The 26127-nt window shown below is 43.9% G+C and overlaps 1 protein-coding gene across 1 annotated transcript in view; it reads left to right on the top strand.

Annotated features, from left to right (window-relative positions):
• The window catches only part of LOC142213461 (dipeptidase 2-like), a 70539-nt gene that overhangs the window by 21148 nt on the left and 23264 nt on the right, over positions 1 to 26127 (top strand). Inside the window, exons 3-7 of the mRNA XM_075281810.1 lie at positions 1092 to 1221; positions 5658 to 5799; positions 15099 to 15168; positions 19924 to 20100; positions 24680 to 24764. Coding sequence (XP_075137911.1) covers positions 1092 to 1221; positions 5658 to 5799; positions 15099 to 15168; positions 19924 to 20100; positions 24680 to 24764 — 604 coding nt within the window. The remainder of the gene's footprint in view (positions 1 to 1091; positions 1222 to 5657; positions 5800 to 15098; positions 15169 to 19923; positions 20101 to 24679; positions 24765 to 26127) is intronic.

Below are 26127 nucleotides of genomic sequence, written 5' to 3'. Positions count from 1 at the left end.
GTGATGTTGGGGTAATAGAGGGTCTTTGGTGTGTTAGATGCCCCCAGACATGCTTCCCCTGCTGTCCCAGTGTCATTCCAGAGGTGTTGGCATCATTTCCTGGGGTGTCATAGTGGACTTGGTGACCCTCCAGACACGGATTTGGGTTTCCCCCTTAACGAGTATCTGTTCCCCATAGACTATAATGGGGTTCGAAACCCGTTCGAACACACGAACATTGAGCGGCTGTTCGAATCGAATTTCGAACCTCGAACATTTTAGTGTTCGCTCATCTCTATAGATAGTATATTATTATAAATTGTAGCAATCTTCAGGACTATGACAGACCATGAGAGTTGAACCCAGCAATATATCGCACACACAATATTCTCTCACAACACAGACCATTACAACATTGGACTTCCTTAGGCTTTCTAGGGTACGTTCACACAACAGAATAATGTTGCATCGCATTAGCATTCTGTTGTGTCTTTTCTTTGCTTATTAGGCCCACATCAGTAGGGAATCTCAATCTCGCCATGGACTCTAAGGTCTCCATGGCTAGATTGAGCAGGGTGCTTATTTTTTCAGCGTCCTGCTGCGATCTCTGTCTCCCACTGAAAACCATTTACCCCTGAAATCTGCCTCCAAATCCTTGACAAATTTCTTTTGTGATGTGTTCTCCAAAGATCCTCCAACACGGACAAAAAGACTGTGGATTGGAAGCTACTCATACATCTGTGTATGTGGGGGATCTCTGTTTTGTTCCCTCACATGTATTTATAACTGTACTGGAGTCCAGGGCCCTATAGATCTTGGATTGATGGTGAATCTCTGTCTGTGCCCCTCCTTTAGGTCACCTACCTCTCTCAATCCTTTGTACCTTTCCATTTTTTGACAGTTGTAGACTGTATTTTACACATATATGCTATCTTGAAGCAGTTTAATAAAACCATGGGTGTTTATAAATCAAGGTACATGATAGTAAATTGTTGGCTTCCACCACTGTGCTCTCCTTTTGTATGTAGGTCAGACCTATGCAACATTAACAGGTACATAATGCATAAATGATATTGAAAGATACATTCTATAAAGATTTGTGTTTCTTTTAGTTCTGGTCTGTGTACGTTTTGTGCGGTGCTCAAGATAAGGATGCAGTGAGACTGGCCTTAGAACAAATCGATGTTATCAAGAGAATGTGTAAAGAATATGAAGAACTAGAGTTTGTTACTTCATCCCAAGGTAAGTTCGTAATTATAAATATAAGTAAAAATTATAACATGCTGCGTCTGTAAAACTGACTAGCTTAATTTTCTCCCTATAGTAAATTATCTTATTACTATTCAGATGCAAAAATAGCTGCAAAAAAATCTGCTTCATTTGAACACAACCTTAAAATTCTATGAGGCAATATAGTAAGCCTGTTTATACCTGTTTGTTTTTCTAAATCACTAGGGTCCCTCTTTCAAAGTCTCCAGCTTTTGACTAAGCAATGAGCAACCACAAAGTGTGTTAGGGCCCCTTCACACGGCGTATACGCTCACTGCTTTGGAGCGTGTAAACGTTCCGTAGCAGCGGCGTCTAAAGCAGTTCCCATTTTTTCTATGGGAGCCGGCAGGCGCGCGCTCCCCATAGAAATGAATGGAAAAAGCAGCCCATTCATTTCTATGGCGAGCGCGCGTCTGCCGGCTCCCATAGAAAACAATGCGATCTGCTTTTAGACGCCGCTGCTACGGAACATTTACACGCTCCAAAGCAGTGAGCGTATACGCCGTGTGAAGGGGCCCTTACTGTGTGTTACATGGGCAGTCCACTTATTGTATGTCATTGTACAATGGGAAAATTTCAGCATATTACAGCAGCATAGTAATACAGATACAGGATAATACACAGTAATATATTACAGACGTAGGCACACATATGCTGAGAAGAGAAGATATACTAGGAGTTCATAGCAGCTAAGGAACAGAAGAGAAAGAAGGAAAACTTTATAGTCATAATCATTAGTTTTCTGTACGGAGTGATCTTCGCTTGGACTGATGTAAATTATACAGTCTGGTCGCGGTTGGAATGAAGGACTTGCGATAGCGCTCCTTCTCACACTTGGGGTGAAGCAGATGGTCACTTACAGTGCTGCCAAGTCCCATCAAGGTCCCATACATGGGGTGGGATTTGTTCTCCCGCATGGAGGTCACCACGGACAGTATCCTTCTGTCACCCACCACCTGTACTGGGTCCAAGGGGCTCCCCAGGACAGAGCTGACAATTCTGATCAGCCTGTCAAGTCTATTTCTGTCCCTGGTTGATATACTGCTCCCCCAGCAGGCCACAAAGAAAAAGATGGTTGAAGCAACCACAGAGTTGAAGAAGGCCCTAAGAAGTGGCCCCTGGACTCCGAAGGCCCTCAGCCTCCTGAGCAGGTAGAGCCTGCTGTGGCCCTTTCTGTGCAGCGCCTCCAGGTAATCAGCCCAGTCTAGTTTATTGTTGAGGAGCACACCCAGATACCATTAAGTACATAATCATACATTTTATTACGTCAACCAAAGTGCATTACCTTACATTTGTCAACATTAAACTTCATTTGCCATGTCTCCAGCTTTCATAGATCCCCCTGTAATATACTACTATCCTCCTCATTATTGATTACCTTACAAAGTTTAATATCATCTGCAAATATGGACACCCTGCTTTGTAAACCCTCTATCAGGTCATTAATAAAGATATTAAACCAGAGAGGACCTAATACTGACTCTTGTGGCACCCCACTGGTGACTGACCCAGTCTGAATATTTACCATTAACAAGTACCCTCTGTTTCCTATCAATGAGCCAGTTCCTAACCCAAATGCATATGTTTTCCCCCAGTCCCAACATTCTCATTTTGCATACCAACAGTTTATGTGGAACAGTATCAAATGCCTTTGAAAAGTCCAGATACACCACGTCTACTGCATTACCCATGTCCAGTCTGGAACTGACCTCCTCATAGAAGCTGATCAGATTAGTCTGACAGGACCGATTCCTCATAAACCCATGCTGATAGGGTGTTATAAGATTATTTACATTGAGATACTCCAGGATAGCATCTCTTAGAAAGCCCACAAATATCTTACCCACCACAGAAGTCAAACTTACTGGCCTATAGTTTCCGGGTTCACTTTTAGACCCCTTTTTGAAAATTGGCACCACATTTGCTATGCGCCAATCCTGTGGAACAGACCCAGTCATTACTGAATCCTTAAATATTAGATACAAGGGTCTATCTATGATCATAAAAAGGTACGAAAAGGTTCAGCTCACCCACAGGTTGATATCAGACATCGGCTTTTCAATGGTTAAATTCTTCGGGGTGCACGGCAACACACTCTATTCCTTGAGTGTAATATCTCCACAGCAAAAACAAATTTCTCCGGCAACTCTCCGATGATAAAATATAACTTTTAATCAGAAAACATCATAAAATGACAAAAAATTTGATGTCGATCACAAAATAAAGAAAAAAAAAAAGTAAACCCCCCTAAAAAACGCAGACGCGTTGCGGAACCATCGTTCCTTCCTCAGTGCACTGAGGAACGATGGTTCCGCAACGCGTCTGCGTTTTTTAGGGGGTTTACACTTTTTTCTTTTTTTTTTTCTTTATTTTGTGATCGACATCAAATTTTTTGTCATTTTATGATGTTTTCTGATTAAAAGTTATATTTTATCATCGGAGAGTTGCCGGAGAAATTTGTTTATCTATGATCATGCTTAATTCCCTCAGAACTCAAGGGTATATTCCATCTGGACCAGGCGATTTCTCTATTTTAGGGGGCATTCACACTATGTAACGCCAGCGTGTATCACAGCCGTACACGCCGGCGTTACAGCAGGGCTGCCGAACACTTCCTATTCATTTCTATGGGAGCCGGCCTGCGAGCGCTCCCCATAGAAATGAATTGGCTGCTTCTTTCACTGCGAGCAGTCCCATTGAAGTGAATGGGAAGTGCCGGCGTGTACGGCACGGCATGAGCAGAGCTTGCCGTATACGCCGGCACTTCCCATTCACTTCAATGGGACTGCTCGCAGTGAAAGAAGCAGCCCATTCATTTCTATGGGGAGCGCTCGCATGCCGGCTCCCATAGAAATGAATAGGAAGTGTTCAGCAGCCCTGCTGTAACGCCGGTGTGTACGGCTGTAATACACGCTGGCGTTACGTAGTGTGAATGCACCCTTAGTGTTTTGCAGGCGGCGCTGCACTTCTTCCTGGGTTAAACAGGTGATATTTAATTGAGAATTAACATTACCCCTAATCATTTTGCTGGCCAATGGATTTTCTTGTGTAAACACTGTAGAGAAGAAGGCATTTAATACTTGTGCTTTTTCCTCATCCTCCTCCACCATTACACCCAGATTATTTTTGAGAGTGTCAGTTTTTATTCTCTTATTACTTTTTTTTTTAACTTTCCTTGGCAATTTTTCTCTCAGCCTCAATCTTCGCCTCCTTTATTTGTCTTTTGCACAATTTATTTTTCTCCTTATAGTTTTTAATGCAGCACGGTGGCTCAGTGGTTAGCACTGCAGCGCTGAAGCCCTGGGTTCAAATCCCACCAAGGACAACATCTGCAAGGAGTTTATATGTTCTCCCTGTGTTTGCGTGGGTTTCGTCCGGGTACTCTGGTTTCCTCCCACACTCCAAAGACATATGGACAGGGAATGTAGATTGTGAGCCCTATATGGGACAGTGACTGTCAATGTCTGTAAAGCGCTGTGGAATATGATGGCGCTATATAAGTAAGAATAATTAATGCTGTGTCGCTACTTTCTTGTTTTAGTATTTTAAATGCTTCCTTTTTATCCCTCATTGCATTCTGTACCATTTTAGTTAGCCATATTGGTTTTCTATGATTTCTGGCCCGCTCCTATTTAGTGTGTTTTTGAAGATGTCCCATTTAGTTTGTGTTCCTGTCACGTTGAGGTCATTGTCCCAGTTTATGCTGCTAAGCTCCTCTCTCAGCTGGTTGGCCTTCCTGAAGTTTAGTGTTTTTGTAAAACTTGTTGTGTTATGGTCACTATTACCCAGATGCCCTCCAACCTCCACTTTTGACAGTGTGTCAGGTTCATTTGATAAAATTAGGTCTAAAAGTGTCTCGCCTCTTGTTGGGTCTTGCACTAGTTACGATAGGTAATTGTCTTTTATTACTGACAAAAACCTGTTATCTTTTTTTGGATCTGCAGGTTTCTGCCTCCTAGTTGATATTTAGGGTAGTTGTAATCTGCCATAATAATGACTTTATTATTCTTTGCGGCCTCATGTATTTGTTTTATTAGTATATTTTCAGCTTCTTCTGTTGTATTTGGAGATTTATAACAAACCCCTATTAGTATTTTATTTTTTGTTCCTCCCATAAATTCCACACATAAGGACTCCAAATATTCATTTTCCTCCCAGATGTCCTCAAGCAGGACTGGCTTAAGGCAGGATTTTACGTATATTCTTATTAAACATACTGTACCCTTGTATATTTACAGCCCAGTCATAGCTATGTCTCACTTACCCCCACCATGTCGTAATTTTTTTCCAGCATCACATTTATTGTATTGCTTGCTTACATTTTCTTTTGTTGATCATTTTTTCAGTCTAAACATTTTGCTTTTTTGCTTTTATAATAATATAAATTGCTTGTTTTTTCCAACATTAAGGTATTGAACACACCAAAAAGATTGCCTGCCTAATTGGTTTAGAAGGAGGACACATTATAGACAATAGTTTGGCAACCCTTAGGATGTTCTATGAACTTGGAGCCAGATATATGACTCTAACTCATACCTGCAATACTCCATGGTAATGTAAAAAAGATGTTTCAATCTTTCAATATTATTTTACACAATGTTTAAGTCTATTTATTCTCCAATATATGAACTGTCAAACTATAGCCATATACTTTGAATGTATCTATTTATTTATCCATGCATCTATTTTTCTATATTTATATATGTATCTGTCTATTTATATATACATTTATCTAAACATATTTCTAACTATTTATCTCTCTAGACTTCTTTCTATTCATCAAAATAGGTAGCTAGCTGTATGACTGTAACCAGTGGCGTAACTAGGAATGGTGGGCCCCGTGGCGAACTTTTGACATGGGGCCCCCCCTTGACCGACCAACTCCCCCCCGCCGCATTCCTGCACACAGTATTATGCTCCATAGTGGCCTCTGCACACAGTATTATTGCCCCATATTGGCCCCTGCACATAGTATTATTGCCCCATAGTGGCCCCTGCCAGATTGTGGACACCCATGTACAATTATTATACTCTGGGGTCTTTTCAATCCCCAGAGTATAATAATCGGAAACCCAGGGAAGGATTCAAACATTAAAAAACGCTGTTACTTATCTATCCCTGCACTCCCTGCTGATGTCGGCCATCTTCAATGATGTACGGGACGTCACGTGACCCGAGCCTACGTCGCGACACATAAGGACACAGGCCTGGCCATGTGACGTCACTCAAGTAGACCTGAAATCTGCCTGGAGCCCGGAGAGGTAAGTAACGCTTTTTTAAAAATGTCCTCTTACCTCTCTTGGGCCTCCGATCATTATACTCGGGGGTCTGAAAAGACCGCCCCCAAGTATAATAACAACATTCGTGGGGCCCGTGGCCTTACTAACCGATCCCTCTGCTCCTGCTCACAGCAGCCTCCTCAGAAGAAGCAGCGCAGGCGGCCATGGGCAGGAACCAGGATCGGTAAGTAAATAGGGCCCATTACTGGCTGGAGTTACTCCAGCCGGTAACAGCCTATTTAAAAAAAACAAAAAAACACAGCGCTAGTGGCTGTCGCTGGGCGCCCTAATGTCCTAATAGCATATAAAATGTGATGGTTACTATGCATACGATCACTACAATAGTCCTGTGATTAGACCTGCCAAAGTGGATACTGAAAGGATTTTAGCTTTTTCACAAGTTCTGTCAATAGGCAGGAAAACAGAGAATATGTCAATCAATTGGAATGGGAACAGGTGGGTGGAGGTTTTTAGCATGGAGTGAGAGATGGAAACAGAGTCCATCCAGGTTACGTCACATCCCCAAAGCAATTTATTTATTTTTTTGAAGTGAAGGCAAGTTTCTCAAAACTGAAGGTATGAGGGTGCCAGTGAGACTATCCACTATAAGTAACATGATTAAAATTTTAAGCAACATTTGATTTTCTGACAGAATTGGTGTAATTAATACATTTTGTAGTATACTTTATTAATAAACATTATCATCTTTCTGTGAAATCCTATGAGAGCTCCTTGAGACTTATACTGTCCTTTTCACTGTGTATAATATACAGGCTTGAGTGTAATGCAGGGAAACTAAGGGTGGAGGAGGGTCGCTTAAACATTTATATAGTGGGTACAGAAAGTATTCAGACCCCTTTAAATTTTTCACTCTTTTTTTTTTTCATTGCAGCCATTTGCTAAAAGCAAAAAAGTTCATTTTATTTCTCATTAATGTACACTCAGCACCCCATCTTGACAGAACAAAAAACAGAAATGTAGATATTTTTGGAAATGTATTAAAAAAGAAAAACTGAAATATCACAGTCATAATATATTGCACAAATTATTAAAGATACAAGATAATAATAATAATAATAATAATAATAATAATGATAATGATAATACTTTTTATTCATACAGCATCAACATATTCTGCAGCACTTTATATACTTACCAATCTCTTTCCTGCTCACGGTCATCTTCTCTTTCATATCTTCCCTCTAGGAAGCCCCTGTGTGAAGGGGCCACTTTAGGACATTATAGTGTGTGTAAATAGGGTCTTATACTGTGTGAGGGCCAGGAAAGGGGGCACTGTGCTGTGTGCGTGTGTGTGTGTGTGTGTGTGTGTGTGTGTGTGTGTGTGTGTGTGCATGTGTGTGTGTGTGTGTGTGGGGGGCACAAGTCAAAAGTTTGCTATGGGGCCCAGTCTTTGCTAGTTACGCCCAGCCCTTGCTAGCTATAGGCACTGCTAGCGTTGTCTGTCATGTACTAACATGTGCATAACTTCAGACTTAAAGCTATATCACACAAGACCTATACACATAGACTTATTATGGGTGTATGGGAATGATTTCACACAGATGTCCAGCTTTACAGCAAATGTTAAGGTGAACCATTTTGCAGCTGTGTTAAAATAAACACAAAGTCTTGTTCTTATTAGTAAAATAAGCTAATGTAGAAAAACTTGCATTAAGCTGCAGAGCAAGCATCAGCAAGTGAAAATTATATTTTCATTAAAGCGGCGTTTACACTACTGCCTCTGTCCGTGCCGGGGTTTCCACGTAAACCTACATGCAGGACTTTGTGTCCGTGCAAAAAAAAAAAAAAAAAAACGGTTTCCAGTTGGAGAGGCCACATACGGACTCCAGTGGTCACCTTTAAAAACTCATCCAAATGAATGGGTTTTAAAGCTGACCGCCGGCAAGCCGTTCCCTGTCCAGTTTTCCTGGGGTTTACGACAGAAACCCTGGGGCGGACAGAGGCGGTAGTATGAACGCCGATTAACTCTAACGCTAACTCTGTCTTGCCTCAAGGCAAAACAGTAAGACATCTGCAGTGTATGCTGTAATACTGTGCCCGAACAAGCAAAGACTCATGAGCAAAAGGGCGACAATATTTTGAACTTTTTACTTTCAGGCTCCATAACTCTCAAGGTTCTTGTAACCAGTGCTGTTCCAAGCTCCTGGCTTGTCCAAGCTGCATTTTAGAAGCTGCATCTCCTCTACAAGTTATTTACTGTAGAGGAGATGCAGTTATATACTGTGCACACATTTACTATCATCCTTCTATATCACTTTAACCCTTTCCCGCCAGAGGAATTTTTCGATTTTTGTTTTTGATTATTTGCCTTCCATAACCTCATTACTTATTAATAAAGATGAGGGAACAGTGAAATGTTCGATATTCGATTCGAAAAGACCCTCAATATTCGAATGAATATTGAATCCCATTATAGTCTATGGGAAAAAAAATGTTCGTTTCAGGGGAAACCACTATTCGACTAAGGAGAGTCACCAAGTCCACTATAACACCTCTGGAATGCAACTGGGAGAGCAGGGGAAGCATGCCTGGGGGCATCTAACAAGCCCAAGTCCCAGTATTACCCCACTATCACAGCCTATCAACTAGACACTTTCCACACTCGAAAGAACCTGTATGAAAGTGGAAAAATACCTGGAAACCTTCTTTCCTCCCCAATTATATGGACCCAAATTTTAAGCTAAAGAAACATTACCAAGCACCCATTGAAATCACGTTGTCCATGACAACCACAGATGGAATAGGCAATGGGAAATCCAACAATACCCACCCTTAAATGTCATTGTGTATGTGTGTGTGTGTGAGGAGTTCATCACAAGGCTGACAGACCCAACTCCAAATGCTGCAGCACAAACAACCAACAGTCAGACTAAGATTGTCTCCTCTTCAAGTAAGGGCCCCTTCACACGGCATAAGCGCGCCGCTCATTTAGACACGTATACACGTGTCTGAGCACGGTGCTTCAAAACAGAGCCCATTGATTTCAATGGGAAGCGCACGTATATTTACGCGTGCTTCCCATTGAAATCAATGGGCTCTGTTTTGAAGTGCCGTGCTCGGACACGTGTATACGTGTCTAAATGAACAGCGCGCTTATGCCGTGTGAAGGGGCCCTAAGACACAAGATTCTTTGGAACCAGAACAGGAAAAGCCAGTGATTGCCATTGCAGCAGTGTCTAGGCCATCTTTCAGAGCAGTTCATTCAGAGATTGAATTGGAGAAAAATAAGAACATTAACTGTGAGTCTTCATGCAAATTAGTGGGCATGGACAACCTAACATACAAGTTCCTCATGCTGAGCTAGCCTCATTACTGAACAAGATTAACCAGGATAATCAGGGCTGGAAACAGCCATCAGATCTTACCGAAAGGAATCACCCTTGGTTTTGAAAGAAGCCATCTAAACGTTGCACCTTTAATTGAGTTGAGCCTTGCACCAGCAGAATGCTAGGCCCTTATGGTGAGCTGCGCCCTTAACCAGCAGAATATTAGGCCCTTTGGGTGAGTTGAGCCTTTAACCAGCATAGTTGTTGGCCCTTTGGGTGGATTGAGCCTTTAACCAGCAGAATGTTAGGCCCTTATGTTGAATTGAGCCTGTAACCAGCTTAGTTTTTGGCCTTTTTGTGAGTGGAGCCTCTAACCAGCTTAGTTTTTGGCCCTTATGTTGGAGTGGAGCCTCTAACCTACTTAGTTTTTGGCCCTTTTGTTGGAGTAGAGCCTCTAACCAGCTTAGTTTTTGGCCCTTTTTGTGAGTGGCGCCTGTAACCAGCTTAGTTTTTGGCCCTTTTTGTGAGTGGAGCCGGTAACCAGCTTAGTTTTTGGCCCTTTTGTTGGAGTGGAGCCTGTAACCAGCTTAGTTTTTGGCCCTTTTTGTGAGTGGAGCCTCTAGACAGCTTAGGTTTTTGCCCTTTTGTTGGAGTGGAGCCTGTAACCAGCTAAGTTTTTGGCCCTTTTTTGGAGTGGAGGCTGTAACCAGCTTAGTTTTTGACCCTTTTGTTGGAGTGGAGCCTGTAACCAGCTTAGTTTTGCGGAATTAGGGTGGATTTAGCCTCTAACCAGCAGAATTTTTGGGAATTAGGGTGGATTGAGCCTCTAACCAGCAGAGTTTGGGGGAATTAGGGTGGATTTAGCCTCTAACCAGCAGAGTTTGGGGAAATCTGGGTGGATTGAGCCTCTAACCAGCAGAGTTTGGGGGAATTAGGGTGGATTGAGCCTAGTTGGAGCAGAATTATGCAACGCTGATGGTGGAGGAGGATGAGGAGGAGGAGGAGGAACTAGAGAGGTTGAGCACACACATCGAACTTCATGTTGGGGTGCTTGTTATGTTATTTTTATACCGGGGGTCGAGAATTGCAAATATCCAGTATTGGCTGCTCTCCACAATATTGACAATGCGTTTATCACTTGAAAAGCACTCTAACATGAATTCAGCCATGTGTGCCAGAGTGTTACTTGGCATGACTTCGCTGCCCCCACCGAAATGGTCACTCTCCATTTCCTCCTCTTCCTCCTCCTCCCTTTCGCCCCATCCACGCTTCAGCAATGGGACACACTGAACTTCCCCACTAGCCTCATGTGTGAACAGTGCCGCACCTCCCATGAGATGACCTGAAGTGAGAGCTTCAGGCGGCGCTATGCCAGGGCCTCAGAGAGGGCGGCATTTTTGCTAACCTAAGCCAGTCCAGGACAAGCTGTCCTGGACTGGCTTAGCACGGAGCAGTGGTTTGGGGAGGCCACTGGAGCAGTGCTGCTCCAGCAGCCTCCCCTCACGCTCAGGCAGAGCGCAGGCAGTCTCCGGGCCTGCTCTCTGCCAGCGAATAGCGCTAAGCCCCACCCCCTTCGAGTCGCCACGCCCACTCCGCTAAGCCACGCCCCACCCCCTTCCCCTGCGGGGGGGGGGCGGCTTTCTGTACTTCGCCTCGGGCGGCGAAAGGAGCAGGTTCACCCCTGTGTGTGAAAATGAGATCATCTGCCACTTCATCATCCTCCTCCTCTTCCTCCGTCATTATACACTGTGAAGCGATCAGGAGTGTGCACTGACTGTCCTGCTGGGATGTTTCTGCTCCTGTGCCATTGAGGGATTCTCGCATCACAAACAGGAGTGGGATTGTTACACTCACTAGTGCGTTGTCACAGCTGACCCTCTTGCTGGACTCCTCAAAGACATGTAAGATCTTGCATAAGTCTGCCATCCATGGCCACTCATGGTACAGAAACTGTGGGAGCTGACTTTGAGGAACCTTTGGGTTTTGGAGATGGTACTCCATCAAGGGAGCTCACACACTCTGCTCAACATGTGGTACATCGAGTTCCAGCATGTGGGGACATCGCACAACAGCCAGTGTTCGGGCAGATGTAGGTGTTGCTGGAGTGTTTTGAGGCTAGCAGTGGCTACTGTAGACTTGTGAAAGTGGGCGCACAAGCGCCGCACTTTCACCAATAGCTCGTGTAAGTTGAGGTACATTTTTAAAAACCATTGCACCACTAAATTGAAAACGTTATCACACACAACCATGCCTGGGCCCAGGTGCAGCGGTGAAAACCATATTGACGTCTCATCGAGGAGGGCATCCCTCACCTCGGAGGCAGTGTGCTGTCTGTCCCCCAAGCTGAAGAGCTTCAGCACGGCCTGCTGATGTCTCCCCACGCCAGTGTTGCAGCGTTTCCAGGAGGTAGCTGAGGTCGATGTGACAGTGGAGGAGGGTGGTGGTTCAGAGCCGCTGACAGGAATGTTGGGTGGGGAGACGAGGTAGACTGCCCCAGCTTGTGACCCGGTCCCAGCCTCAAATACATTCACCCAGTGTGCCGTCAGTGAAATGTAGCGTCCCTGTCCGCATACACTTGTCCACGCCTCGGTGGTCAAGTGGACCTTTGTGCAAAGCGCGGAACTTAGGGCCCACCTAATGTTGCGTGACACGTGCAGGTGCAAGGGACGGCACACCATGAGAAGTAGTGACGGCTAGGGACGGCATAGCGAGGTGCTGCACTTGCTATCAGATCACGGAAGGCCTGAGTTTCCACAAGCCGGAACGGCAACATCTCCTGGGCCAGGAGTTCGGAGTTGTGCGCATTTAAGGCTTGTGCATGTGGGTGGGTAGCACTGTACTTTTGCCTGCACTCAAACGTCTGGGAGATGGTGGGTTGCTGGGAAGAGGTGCATGATGGTACAAGAGAAGGAGCTTCGGCAGGAAAAGGGGAGGATAAGAGAGAAGTCCCCAAAGTGACAGAGGCAGATGTGGAGGTGTCCTGGCTGGTGGTCTGGACTGCAGCGTCAGCACTGGCAACAGTGGGAGAGGCAGTGGCGACAACGCCGGATGATGATTGTCCTGCGTTTGCTCTCTCCCACTGAGCCCAGTGCTTGCATTCCAAATGACAGCGCATGGCAGTGGTCGTAACGTTGCTCTTTTCAAAGCCCCTACTCAGTTTCAAGTTGCAAAGTGTGCAAACCACACTATATTTGTCCTCCGCGCATACATTGAAAAATCGCCACACCACTGAAGACTGTGGCCTCGATGGGGGGAGTTTTTGACAGGGATCCCGACAAGATAGTGGCATAATACAGATACTTGGGCATGATGTAGCAGAGCTGAGTGTGCGCTGAGTTCTGCTACACCTGAGATGTGTGTGACAGGAGGAATAGATAGAGGGATTGTTGGGTGTAGTGCAGAGCTGTGTGTGACAGGAGGAGTAGATAAAGGGATGGTTGGGTGTAGTGCAGAGCTGTGTGTGTGACAGGAGGAGTAGATGGAGGGATGGTTGGGTGTAGTCCAGAGCTGTGTGTGTGACAGGAGAAGTAGATGGAGGGATGTAGTGCAGAGCTGTGTGTGTAACAGGAGGAGTAGATTGAGGAATTGTTGGGTGTAGCAGAGCTCAGCTCACGGTCAGCTCTGCTACATCTGAGATCGGACTACAATGGAGACTTCTGTGGACCGATCTTAGACTCCACCTCCTCCCAGACGAGCCTCCGGCAGAACCAGCGTTGATTGGCCGAATGCTGTACTCTGTATGGCATTTGGCCAATCAACGCTGGTCAATGCATTCCTATGGGAAAAAGTCAGCTCCCACATATCGCAAGCTGACAGGGATCCCGACGAGATAGTGGTGTAATACAGGTACTTGGGCTTGTTAGATGCCCCCAGGCATGCATCCCCTGCTGTCCCAGTTGCATTCCAGGGTGTTAGCATCATTTCCTGGTGTCATAGTGGACTTGGTGACTCTCCTGAGTTGAAGTGTGGCTTCCCCTGAAACAAAGCATTTTTCCCCATAGACTATAATGGGGTTCGATAATTGTTCAAATAGTCGAATATTGAGGGGCTATTCGAAACAACTATCGAATCTCGAATATTTCACTGTTCGCTCATCTCTAATAATAAAGCTAGTGTATTTGCTCTTGCTAAAATAGTTATGATCTGTCAATTTTATACATTTCTGAAATTTCATCAAAAGATATTGCTTTGATATGGATCCATGTGACTCTCTTGTGTATTGAACCAATTGGTGGTGATTGCGTCCGCCTGCTCTAGTATTAGGGAGCCTTCACACGAGGCTTAAGCTCCGCTCATTCTGAACGTAAACTCATTCAGAGTGAGTGGCATAAAAACAGCTACCCATTGAAATCAATGGGAGGCCTTTTTAACTATTGCTTTCAATGTGATATGCACGTATCACATTGAAAGCAATAGGTAAAAAAGCCTCCCATTGATTTCAATGGGTATCGCGCGTATTCCGGCACCCATAGAAGTCAATGGGATCTGTTTTAAAGCCGCTCACTTACGGGTTTACGTTCAGAATGAGCGGAGCATAAACCCCGTGTGAAGGCTCCCTTACATAGTTATAGATGAGCAGTTATTCTGTCCTTGTCTGCTCCCTGCAAATACATCAATTCTGTACTGTATCTGTGCTTCTTGTATCCCCCTGTACACATGATGTACTGCTCACATTACAGACTGCATTGCAGAGCAGCATCCCTCACCACCTGGAACTCTAAGGCTAAGTTCAGACGGAGTATTTCAGACCGGAGGCCGCCTCAGGTTCCGGTCCAAAGTACAGGGCAGCTGCCACTGGATGCCGTTGCGAATGAATGGGCTTAGTCGGGAGTGTCTTCAGGTGGATTCATGAGGCACAATCCGCCTGAAGAATGAGCATATCCATTATTTTTTCCAGGAGCCGGAACAAATGGTTCCTGGTAAATAGAAACGACCGTCTCCCATTGAAATCTAAGGGAGCCGTGTTTTTGGTCAAGATTTTGAGGCGAATTCAGCCTCAAAATTCTGACCAAAAACTGTGTGTGAACTCAGCCTAAATATCCTGTGGGAACAGTCAAATTTAGAATGAATGATATGAATGACTGTTACTCAAATTTATACTACATGTGGTGCCGACTAAATCAAAGCTACTTTTACTAATAGGATAACCCCCAGCAAGAACGCCTAAGTAGAAAGGGTTGACATAACATGCTGAAATAGAAAGAAAGCAAGAGGAGAACTGAGACAGGTGATTGACAGGCCATTTGGCATCATTGTCTGAAGTCCTTTTTCACTCTCTCTGCAGGGCGGAATCATCTGGTGGAGGCCCCCACAAATTTTACCTTAGAACGAAAAGCTTGACAGATTTTGGCACAGTAAGAAGAGTGGTTCTGTATTTTTTTAAACTAAGACTGGTGTCAGTGTCTGGGGTTGCTAGGTGGGGTGGCATAGACACACAAGTCCAGTTTCTTTAGTCCAAAACAATAGTAGAGTTTTATTTTCACTCAAAAAAGGTAATGCAGCAACAAAAGGAAACAATACAAAAATCACTGGCTTCCCACCTTTCGTCAGGTCAGTGAGAGGAGCTGCAATAGAGGCAAAGTTGGGCACAAACCTCCGGTAGTAGCCAGCAATGTCAAGAAATGCCCTGACTTGCTTCTTGGTCAGTGGTCTTGGCTAGTTTTGTATTGCCTCCACCTCATTGATTTGGGGCTTTATTACCCCTTTGCCAATGACATAGCCTTATCCTGTTGCAAAGCTGTAGTGATGGTGAGATATGGAGCCTGAAAGTCAAAAGTTCAAAATATTGTTATTTAAATATGAGATGACCTTACACAATGTGGCATGTAGCACCTGTTCACAACTGAGCACAATTCAGTCTTAGGGTCCATTCATGAGGAAAAAACGCGCACTCATTTTGGCACAATACACGTGTAAAAAATACACATGTAAAAATAAGACTCCCATTGACTTCAATTACATTTTTTTTGCATGTGTAGAAAATACCATTGAAGTCAATTGGGAGTCTTATTTTTACATGTGTATTCTTTACACGTGTATCGTGCCAAAATGAGCATGTGTTTACTCTGTGTGAATAGACCCTTAGAAAAATGATTGTCATTTAAACCCATTTAGGCAAAAAATTGACAAATTAAATAGATTTTCTAACTGTCTTGGTAGTCACCTATAGGTGCTTTTTTGCATGCATTAAAGTATACCTTTTTATAAACGAATATCCCAGGTGAATACAAGAAACTTTGTAATATATTTTTTTACAGAGGCATAGCTAGGGGTTCAAGCTCAGGGAGGCGAACATGTCCATGTGGGCCCCCAACTTAGGTATACCGATATTATCACTTATCATTACGGTGACATCAAGTTAATTGAATAGAGTGAAGTAACATTTAGTGACTTACAGGTGACATCTTTGACTAATCAGTCACATTTCTCATCTCATCCATCTGGATGGCCATGACCACTTCTTTCAATCTCTATAATGTATGCAGCACAGACATCTTTGGCTCCTTACTTTTCCAGGCATTTGGCCCACATTTTCCTTGCACACCCTTGTACCTGCACACCCATCCTGTTGGTACCCCAAATTATAAAATTTTTAATATAACCCCCCCCCCCCCTAATGAATAATATCCCCAAGTCCATCTTTAAATTAATACCTTCCCTTTGTATTCCCTTAAAAGAGATTCTATCATTAGAAACCCGTTTTAAACTAATTACACTTCAGAATAGCCTTAAAAGGGTTGTCCCATCCCAAGGATCCTATCTATACTGTTAGCTTATTTAAATTGAAGCCTTTATCTAAATATATTGCTTTAGAAATTCTGCTTTGTTTGCCTGGTATGTGAATTTATTCTTCCCATTGTTTACACTGTGTTGCTATAACCACAGACCTATAGGACAAGTGATGTCACTCACTCACTGCTCTTGGCTGCAGCACAATCCGTTCAGATAATTGCACTTTGCTGATAAATCCGAGTCTGTTATCTCTATAAGTAAACTCTCAGATAACACTTTGTTCTGTACAAGAATCTGCAGATTATCTGACCTGCAGAAGTGTTCTGTGTCCCGTTCAGCAGAAGGGAGGAGGGGGGAGAGAAATACATGAAGTGTGAAGCAAACAGCGCATACAGTATACCAAAAAGTCCCAATACTAGTTACTAACAACATGTCGATACTGAATAAGAAATATAAGACTCCTACTAGTTATCCAAGTTAATAATAAGCAATTATACACAAACCATAAATTGCATTTCATCAAAATAATTTATTAAATATAATTCATGAAGAAAAACAAGACAACATAAAAACATTTAAAAACAACACACATCAAGAAGAAAAGAGAGTGGAGGTCGCAGCAAAAGAGCCAGGTAAATAGAATCACACAAATCAAGAATGCACATGCAATGTGTGTCTCATGAATATGTCTGCACCTACAATCCAATAGGTATAGACTAGAGTCCTATTCAGACCAGTATATGTGCAGTACAGTCTGTTATTCATAGATTGTGGAACCCCCCCCCCCCCCTCTACTGTCATGACATAAGTAGATCCTAAGCATACGCAGCATGGAGGATCTGCTCGTTGAACTGAAACATGACAATAGAGCTCATCAGGAATTGTGGTTCCTGTGGAACCATTTCTACTATTCCACTGAATTTCGGTCTGCCTTCCCCTCTGTGTCCTCTTGATTTCTCCTTCACCACCCCTCCTTATGTTATCTTTTTCTCTATCCTTCTAATATGATATTGTTTACCATGTTTTTTGTTCCTCTGCTGGGACAGAGCTTTTATCTCCCTCCTCCCCCTATGCTCCCTCCCTGATCCCTAACAGCTGTTTCTTGTTCTCCCCACCCTCCCCACCTTCCCTCTGACCTTCCCTTGCCATGTATTTCTTTTATTGCTGATGTCTTGTTGTCTGTTTTTTTGGCATTGTACAGAAATCTTATAAAATTCTTAATGTTAAAAAAAAAAAAAAAAAAAAAAAAAAAAAACAGAAAAAATAACCAGAAAACTGCTTAAGGCCAGGCCACAAGTGGTGAAAATGCTGCAGTCTAGTGAATCCCATCCACACATTGCAGAAAAATGTGTGCAGTAGAAACACTGCAATTTCCGAAAACTGTTGTGGTTTTGGAAATTGCAGCATGTCAATTATATCTACTGAAACACTGTCAGTTTTCCTATAATTTAAGCAGAAAATGTAACTTTCTGTGAAAAGCGCTGCATGGAAGACCATGATGCATTACTGCCGTGGTTTTTTGTGCTTCAGCCCATTACTCGGGGTCTTAGACTTAAAGGGGCTCTATCATTGGGAAAAAGTCATTTTTAACTAAGCACATACTTGCATAGCCTTTAGAAAGGCTATTCCACACATACCTTTTGTATGTAAATCACCTCAGTAGTTTTTGAATGAGTCCGTTTTTATCCATATGCTAATGAAGCTCCAGCGAGCAAAGGAAGTTCTCAGTGAACACTCTCTCTCTGCTGTGTATGAGTGCAGGGAGATCATCATCAGCAGCAGCCTGTGCTGTTCACACAGGAGAGAGACAGTGCTCACTGAGATTTCCAGGTTGCACGCTGAAGGCTAAGTAGCATATGAATAAAAACTGGCTCATTCAAAAACTGCTAAGGTGATTTACATACAAAAGGTATGAATGGAATAGTCTTTCTAAAGGCTATGTAAGTATATGTTTAGTTAAAAATAACTTTTCCCAATGATAGAGCCCCTTTAATAAAAACCAAGTGCCACCGTAATTAAATTAATTGCCTCATTACATTATGCCCCTGATTCTCTCCGGCATAAATACTGTGCCTCTAATGACCCCTTATATAAATGACCACCCCCTTATGTTCATAATGCCACCTAATGACTCTTATATAAATGATGCACCCTAAATAACCTCCCACCTCGTATTCATAATGCCCCCTAATAGCACTTATATTAATAATGCACCCTCATATAAATGACACGTCCATTGTCATAATGCCTCCTAACGAATACTTTCTTATAGTTATAATCCCCCCAAGCCCTTATACTATTAAAATACACACAAAAATAGTATACTCATCTACCCGCGATCCTTTGCTGAATGGAGCTGCCGCCTCCTCCCTGTCCACTCTGTGTCCCAGCGCAGGAGGTGCGATGCTGTGATGTCATCACGCCCACCTATGCCGAGGAGAAGATGTCTTCTGTCTGCAGTCTTGGTGTCTTGTAATCCGCAGGCCTGAAGAAGTTTCAACTAGATGCGTTTTAACTAGATTGGTGTCTGCAGACATCAATCTAGTTAAAAGTAATGCATGTATTAATGGTGGCCCTGGAATGAGCCCCTAATATGTCAATGGTCCCAGGGCAGTTGCCCCCCCCCCCCTGTCCCCCCGAAGAAATATGGTTCTTTGTCCATTTATGAAGCTTTATGTATTAGTCTATAGAGATGGGAGGAGGAGGAAGAGTCTGCTTGAAAAGATACAAATAACTGCAGTGGCTACGAACTGTTAGGGCTCGTTCACACGGTGTAACGTGCCGCGTGATGTGGCACGTGTACGCCGCGTGACCCTTTGCGTGCCGTACACGCTACCATTCATTTCAATGGGAGCGGGGATCGTATGCGCCGCGCTAGTTTGCGGCCGTGAATAAATGCACGGCCGCAAACTAGCGCGGCGCATACGATCCCCGCTCCCATTGAAATGAATGGGAGCGTGTACGGCACGCAAAGGGTCACGCGGCGTACACGTGCCACATCACGCGGCACGTTACACCGTGTGAACGAGCCCTTACTCTGTGAGGCATAGCTTTGAGGTATAAGATATATATCTTTTTTATATCTTAAATAAGATATATTATAAAGTTTCTTCTATTCACTTGTAGCATCTATAAATGTTTTGTAATTAGGGATATGCTTTAACCCAGGGAGCATTGCTCTCATAAGTTTCTATTAGCTGCAAGAAGAATTGATTGGGTCTGAAATTTGTGAATCCTGCCAAGGTGGAAAATGAAAGGATAGAGGTCCCATTGTGTTTTTCTTGTGCAGTGTGCTCCTAATCTTCTCTGAATGGGATTGTGTTGAGAATTATCGCTACAAATAAAATGGTAAAGTCTATTTTTTTTCTATATTTTAGGAAGTTATAAGAGAAATGAACAGAATAGGTATGATCATTGATTTATCTCATACTTCATTCAACACATCTCGGAAAGTCCTTGCAATATCTAAATCACCAGTTATATTCAGTCACTCAGCAGTATTTTCTCTGTGTGAGATAGCACGTAATGTTCCTGATGACATTCTACTGAGCATTGTAAGTAATATTTTTTTCTGACAAATAAACTAAAGTCTATTGCTATCTTTAAGATAATCTTTATTTACAGAGAATTATCCATATACAGTTGTCAATTCAAATTACTACTGGAGATGAGCGAACAGTGAAACATTTGAAGTTCGATATTCGATTCGAGTAGCCCCTCAAAACTCGACTGTTCGAACGAATATCGAACCCCATTATAGTCTATGGGGAAAAATTACTCGTTTGGGGGAAACCAATATTCGACTCAGGAGGGTCACCAAGTCCACTATGACACCTCAGCAAATGATGACAACACCTCGGGAATGCAACTGGGACAGCATGGAAAGCATGCCTGGGGGCATCTAACACGCCAAAGTCCCTGTATTACCCCACTATCACAGCCTCTGTGATCAGTGTATCAGAGCCTCTGTTATGCCGTCCTCCATGGGAAGTACCCTGAACATCATGCCCGACTTTCCCAGAAGTCTTTACTGCATAATGCGGGGTTATAACCAATCATTTTCTCAGCTACGGACGGCACCGTTTCTGTCTGGTTGGACTTCATCAGCGCAGCCTAGAGAGAATTGATTTAGTAGAAGTGAGAGGCTGAGAGACCAAATTATGGGGATAACGTCTATCCTTAGGGAGAGACCACCTTTTCAGGTGTGTGGAGACTTATACAGCCATAGTTGCTCCACTGCAAGGGAACATGGGAAGAATATGCAAATGTGTCTCCCAAGATATAAACGGAGACAGTGCCTCTGTTATGCCACCCTCTATGGGAAGCACCCTGAACATCATGCCCGACTTTCCCAGAAGTCTTTACTGCATAATGCGGGGTTATAACCAAATCAATTTCTCAGCTACGGACGGTTATAAACTGCTGCTGCGGTTATAACCTCGTATTATGCAGTAAAGACTTCTGGGAAAGTCGGGCATTATGTTCAGGGAGAAGTAGGGACGGCACTTGCCATCAGGTCACGGAAGGCCTGAGTTTCCACAAGCCGGAACGCCAACATCTCCTTGGCCAGGAGTTTGGAGATGTGCACGTTTAAGGCTTGTGCATGTGGGTGGGTAGCGCTCTACTTTTGTCTGCGCTCAAATGTCTGAGAGATGGTGAGTTGCTGGGATGAGGCGCATGATGGTGCAGGAGAAGGAGCTGAGACAGGAAAAGGGGAGGATGAAGTAGAAGTCCCCAAAGTGGCAGAGCCAGATGTTGCGGTGTCCTGGCTGGTACTCTGGACTGCAGCGCCAGCACTGGCAACAGTGGGAGAGGCAGTGGCGGCAATGCCGGACGACGATTATCCTGCGTTTGTTCTCTCCCACTGAGTCCAGTGTTTGCATTCCAAATGACGGCACATGGAAGAGGTCGAAAGGTTGCTCTTTTCAGAGCGCCTACTCAGTTTCGAGAGGCAAATTGTGCAAACCTTACTATATTTGTCCTCCACGCATTCCTTGAAAAATCTCCACACCATCGAGGAATGTGCCCTTAATGGGGGAGTTTTTCTGGGCTGGCTATGATTGGGAACATCTTGGGCCATTCTGGGTGTAGCCTGGCTTCGGCGAAGCAGCTGACCTCTGTCTCTGGACATGCCTCTGCCTCTAGCTACCCTCTTTGGTGCTGCACCTCCCTCAACATCGACACTGCTTTCCCCGCTTGACATCCCCCCTGTCCAGGTCGGGTCAGTGTCCTTGTCGTCCACCACCTCTTTTTCCAATTCCTCTCTCGCCTCCTCCTCCTGCACACCGCACATGGCAACAGGCTGCCCTGATGGCAACTGTGTCTCGTCATCGTCACTGAGGGTGGGTTGCTTGTCAACTGCCACAAAAACAACAGGAGATGGAGGAGGCTCCAGTGTTTGGGCATCTGGACACAGAAACTCGTCTGGTAGCTTGGTGGAATGGGGAAATGGAGGGACAGGGAGAGGGACAGTTAAAAGACCGGAAAACAGCTCCTGGGAGGTGGGAAAGGTGGGATTACTCTGCTGGGAAGATTGGGCATTTTGGGAGGAAGGCGGAACAGAATGTTGTGTAGGAGGAGGAGTTGAGGTAGAGGCTGACTGGCTGGTGGAGAATGTGCTGGAAGCATTATCCGCCAGCCGTTGTAACACATGTTCCTGGTGCTCGGGCCTGGTGAGGCTTGTGAAAAAACCCCAAAGCATAATAATTGTTCATGAGTGTCCACAGTGGGGCAGAATACTGTGTGCAGGGGCCACTATGGGGCATAATAGTGTGTGTAGGGGACACTATGGGGCATAATAGTGTGTGCAGGGGCCACTATGGGGCATAATAGTGTGTGCAGGGGCCGCTATGGGGCATAATACTGATGATAATGGTGATGGTAATCAGTTACTGTTTAATATAGTGTTATTATTTAGTTATGGTTTGGAGGTATTATCCAGTCTTGGTATGGTGTTATTATTCAGTCGGTGTATAGTGGTACTAGGAACTCAGTGCACAGTGATATCATCTAGTTGCAGAGTAGTGTTATTATTCAGTTACTTTACGGTGGTATTACCCAGTCATGATATGGTGGTGGTAACTAGTTAAATATACCTGTGCTATTTTCACAAGGTATGGTGAAGTATCCTCCAACCATAAAGGTTCCTATATACTATGTGCCCCGGCTGCATTAAACACATGACGATTACTGCTAATTAATAGTTGCACATCTACTTGGCATCTTTTCAAATAGTTAGTTGTGTGCAGGGGCCACTATGGGTCATAATAGTGTGTGCATTGGCCGCTATGGGGCATAATACTATGTGCAGGGGCCGCTATGGGGCATAATATTATGTACAGGGGCCACAATGGGACATAATAAAGAGGGCAGGAATGCGGGGAGGAGGGATCGGGATCTTCCGTGGGCATCGATCAGGGGGGTCCCATGTCAAAAGTTTGCCATGGGGCCCCGCCAATCCTAGTTACGTCACTGGTCATGACTTAGATTAGTCCATAAAGAACAGGTAAATGGGCCCTGAGTCAGCAACTCCACTATCTGTATATACTATCTGAGTGTACCATCTTTAGTACACTCACTACCAGGGGTGAACCTGCCCCTTTTGCCGCCCGAGGCGAGGTGCAGAAAGCCACACCCCCCCCGCCGGGGGAGGGAGTGGAGTGGGGCGGGGCTTAGCGGATGGGGCGGGGCATAGCGCCGTTCGCCGTCAGAGAGCAGGCCCGGAGACTGCCTGCGCTCTGCCTGAGCGTGCAGGGAGGCTGCTGGAGCAGTGCTGCTCCAGTGGCCTCCCGAAACCACCGCTCCGTGCTAAGCCAGTCCAGGACAGCTTGTCCTGGACTGGCTTAGTTTAGCAAAAATGCCACCCTCCCTGAGGCCCTGGCATAGCGCCGCCTGAAGCGCTCGCTTCAGGTCGCCTCATGGGAGGTGCGGCACTGCTCACTGCACTACATGCAGCATCTCAACCACCCTACACATTGATATAATAAACTGGGTAGATTATATAATAATAGACTGCTTGCTCCCACATGTTATAATGCCCACTTTCTTGGTCTCCACAAGGTTCAAGGTGCAGTATAAAGTCTGCCTTATGTTCTATATGGTATATTGTCCCCTTTATTGGCCTCCACACAGTAATTTTCCCTCTTTACTGACTTCCCAAACACTATACTATGCAGTAAGTACCCCCTTTAATGTCCCCAATACATTAAGTGCCACCAATACAGTGACCTTAGGCTGTTGCCTGCTGGAGTAATCTATAATTTAACGGCCTATTTTTTAAAAAAGCAACAGGGCTGACCAAGCCTCCTATAGAGGTGGGCAGCATAGGTGCAGATGCTCCAGTAATTGATCAGCATAGGCAACTAGTACACTGTTGGGCCAGTCAGAGCATGTGTGCAGTAATAGTATGACTCACTATTACGGTGTGGATGAAAATGGAAGAAAGGGGTTATCCAGGAAAATTAAACTGATATACCTGATCCACTGGATGATGATGGGCCAGCTTGCCACCATAGCACAGTAAATGATATTGGGGAAGGAAAGATAGGAGCAATTTAGGGAGCGGAGCACTGCTTCCTATCACAATCACATTACCCAGGGGTTGTGATAAGGCAGGTATATTATCATCATCCACTGGATCAGGTAAGTAAATTTACTGTCCCCAGACAACCCCTTTAAAGGTTTAAAGTAATATTTCAGCTAGACACATTTATTAACTAGATACTGGATAGGCATTAAACAATGGAGGTTCGATCCCTAGGGACACCACAAGAAAATGGAAGAATCCAATTCCTCCTCCCCTCATCAACTGACCACAGTGAAGAGGAGCCTGTGAGAGTTAAAGAGACCAATTTTTCCCATACTGTATTATAAAAAAGAAGTAAAGTGCTGCTACCATATGAATATATGGCATATCATTCACTATGCATTAAAACATCAGTATGGTATTAACTTAATTAATCTATACAAAATTGAAAATTTGAACCATCCAATCACACTGACAGTGAAGGTATTTAAGCTGCGCATGGTTGCCAATGACAATAGACACAGCAATTTAGAATTTGGCAGATAAATTTTGTGGCGATTCCCAAATGTATCAGTATTTACACTTCATATTTTTCTGTTGGATTGTAGAAAAAGAATGGCGGATTGGTGATGGTGAATTTTCATACAGAATTTATTGCATGCAAGAAAACAGCAAACATATCTACATTGGCAGGTTTGGATTTCCATATCACTTTATTTTTTTATGCCTTGTCCTCAAGAGTGTAATATGTTATGTAACTTATATATTGATATGTGAACATTATCGTGGCAGTTAAAAAAAAAATAAATCACCATACTTAGAGCATGCTATAAACAGTTAAAAAACAAATAAGCACTTGGAAAAGCTCTTTCAAACTTGAGAATAATACACAGTAAAAAGTGCACTGTTTGTCATGTATTTCATATATTGCCAGACAGCTGGCAAAGGAATATTATGGAAAAATTATGGAAAAATGAAAACTCACTCTAGTGCTACTTTTTGAACATTATCTGGGAATGAAGGAGGAAGAGAAACCTATCTTTATACTGCTGTTTTGGGTTTTTTGCCCCTCCTCAGTGGGAGATAATGTACTACTTTGGCTGGGTAAGAGGTCATAAACGAGGGTCAAAGGGGTACAATGTCTCCTTTGGTAGACATTGCCTCTGCAGGACTTCTTGCAGTGTGTAAAGTCTAAGAAACCATGCTATGAGTTATCCAATTCCATAAAAAATTAAATTGACAAAAAAATTTAATTTTAATGGTAGAATCCCTTTAACCCCTTAGCGACCTTTGACGTACTATTACGTCATGGACGCGAGGTACTTCGCGCACCATGAAGTAATATTACGTCATGGTGATTCCGCCCGCTCACTAGCTGAGCGGGCGGAATCGGAACTGAGTGATAGCTGTTACTGACAGCTATCACCCTTTTCCATAACCTCCGGTCGGTACTTTTACCGATCGGAGGTTTTAACCCTTTGATTGCGATGGTCAAACATGACCACCGCAAACAAAGGGTGCCGCGATCTCTCCCCCCCCCCCGCCGGCACCCCCCGGACCGAGATCGGGGGGTGCCGGTATCTGTAGTACGTAGTCTGGGGTCTGGTTAGTGACCCCAGACAGCCCTGAGCACTCACTTACTTACCTGGTGCTCCCGGCGTCTTCTGGAAGTGAGCTGTCCCGTCCGCACAGCTCACTTCCTGTGTCTAGAGTGAGACATGTGCAGGCTGTCACTGCAGCCTGTGTCTCAGTCTAGAGTAGAGAATCAGTGATGCAATCTTCACTGATCCATGTGTCCCATAGACACAAGAACAAGTAAAAAAAAAGTGTAAAAAAAAAAAAAAAAAAAGTATTTGAAAACAATTAATAAAGTTATAAAGTCCCAAAAATCCCTTTTTTCTATAAAAAATGAATTATGTAAAAAAACCACAAAAAATTAATAAAAACAATACATATTTGGTATTGTCGCGTCCGTAACAACCTGTACAACAAAACTGAAACAATATTTAATGTACACAGTGAACGGCGGTAAAAAATAACGGAAAAAACCCGCCAG

Source organism: Leptodactylus fuscus, chromosome 7 (assembly GCF_031893055.1).
Source record: "Leptodactylus fuscus isolate aLepFus1 chromosome 7, aLepFus1.hap2, whole genome shotgun sequence".
Lineage (NCBI taxonomy): Eukaryota > Metazoa > Chordata > Amphibia > Anura > Leptodactylidae > Leptodactylus > Leptodactylus fuscus.
Note: the sequence above shows the minus strand (reverse complement) of the source record. Positions and strands in the feature narration are given on the sequence as shown.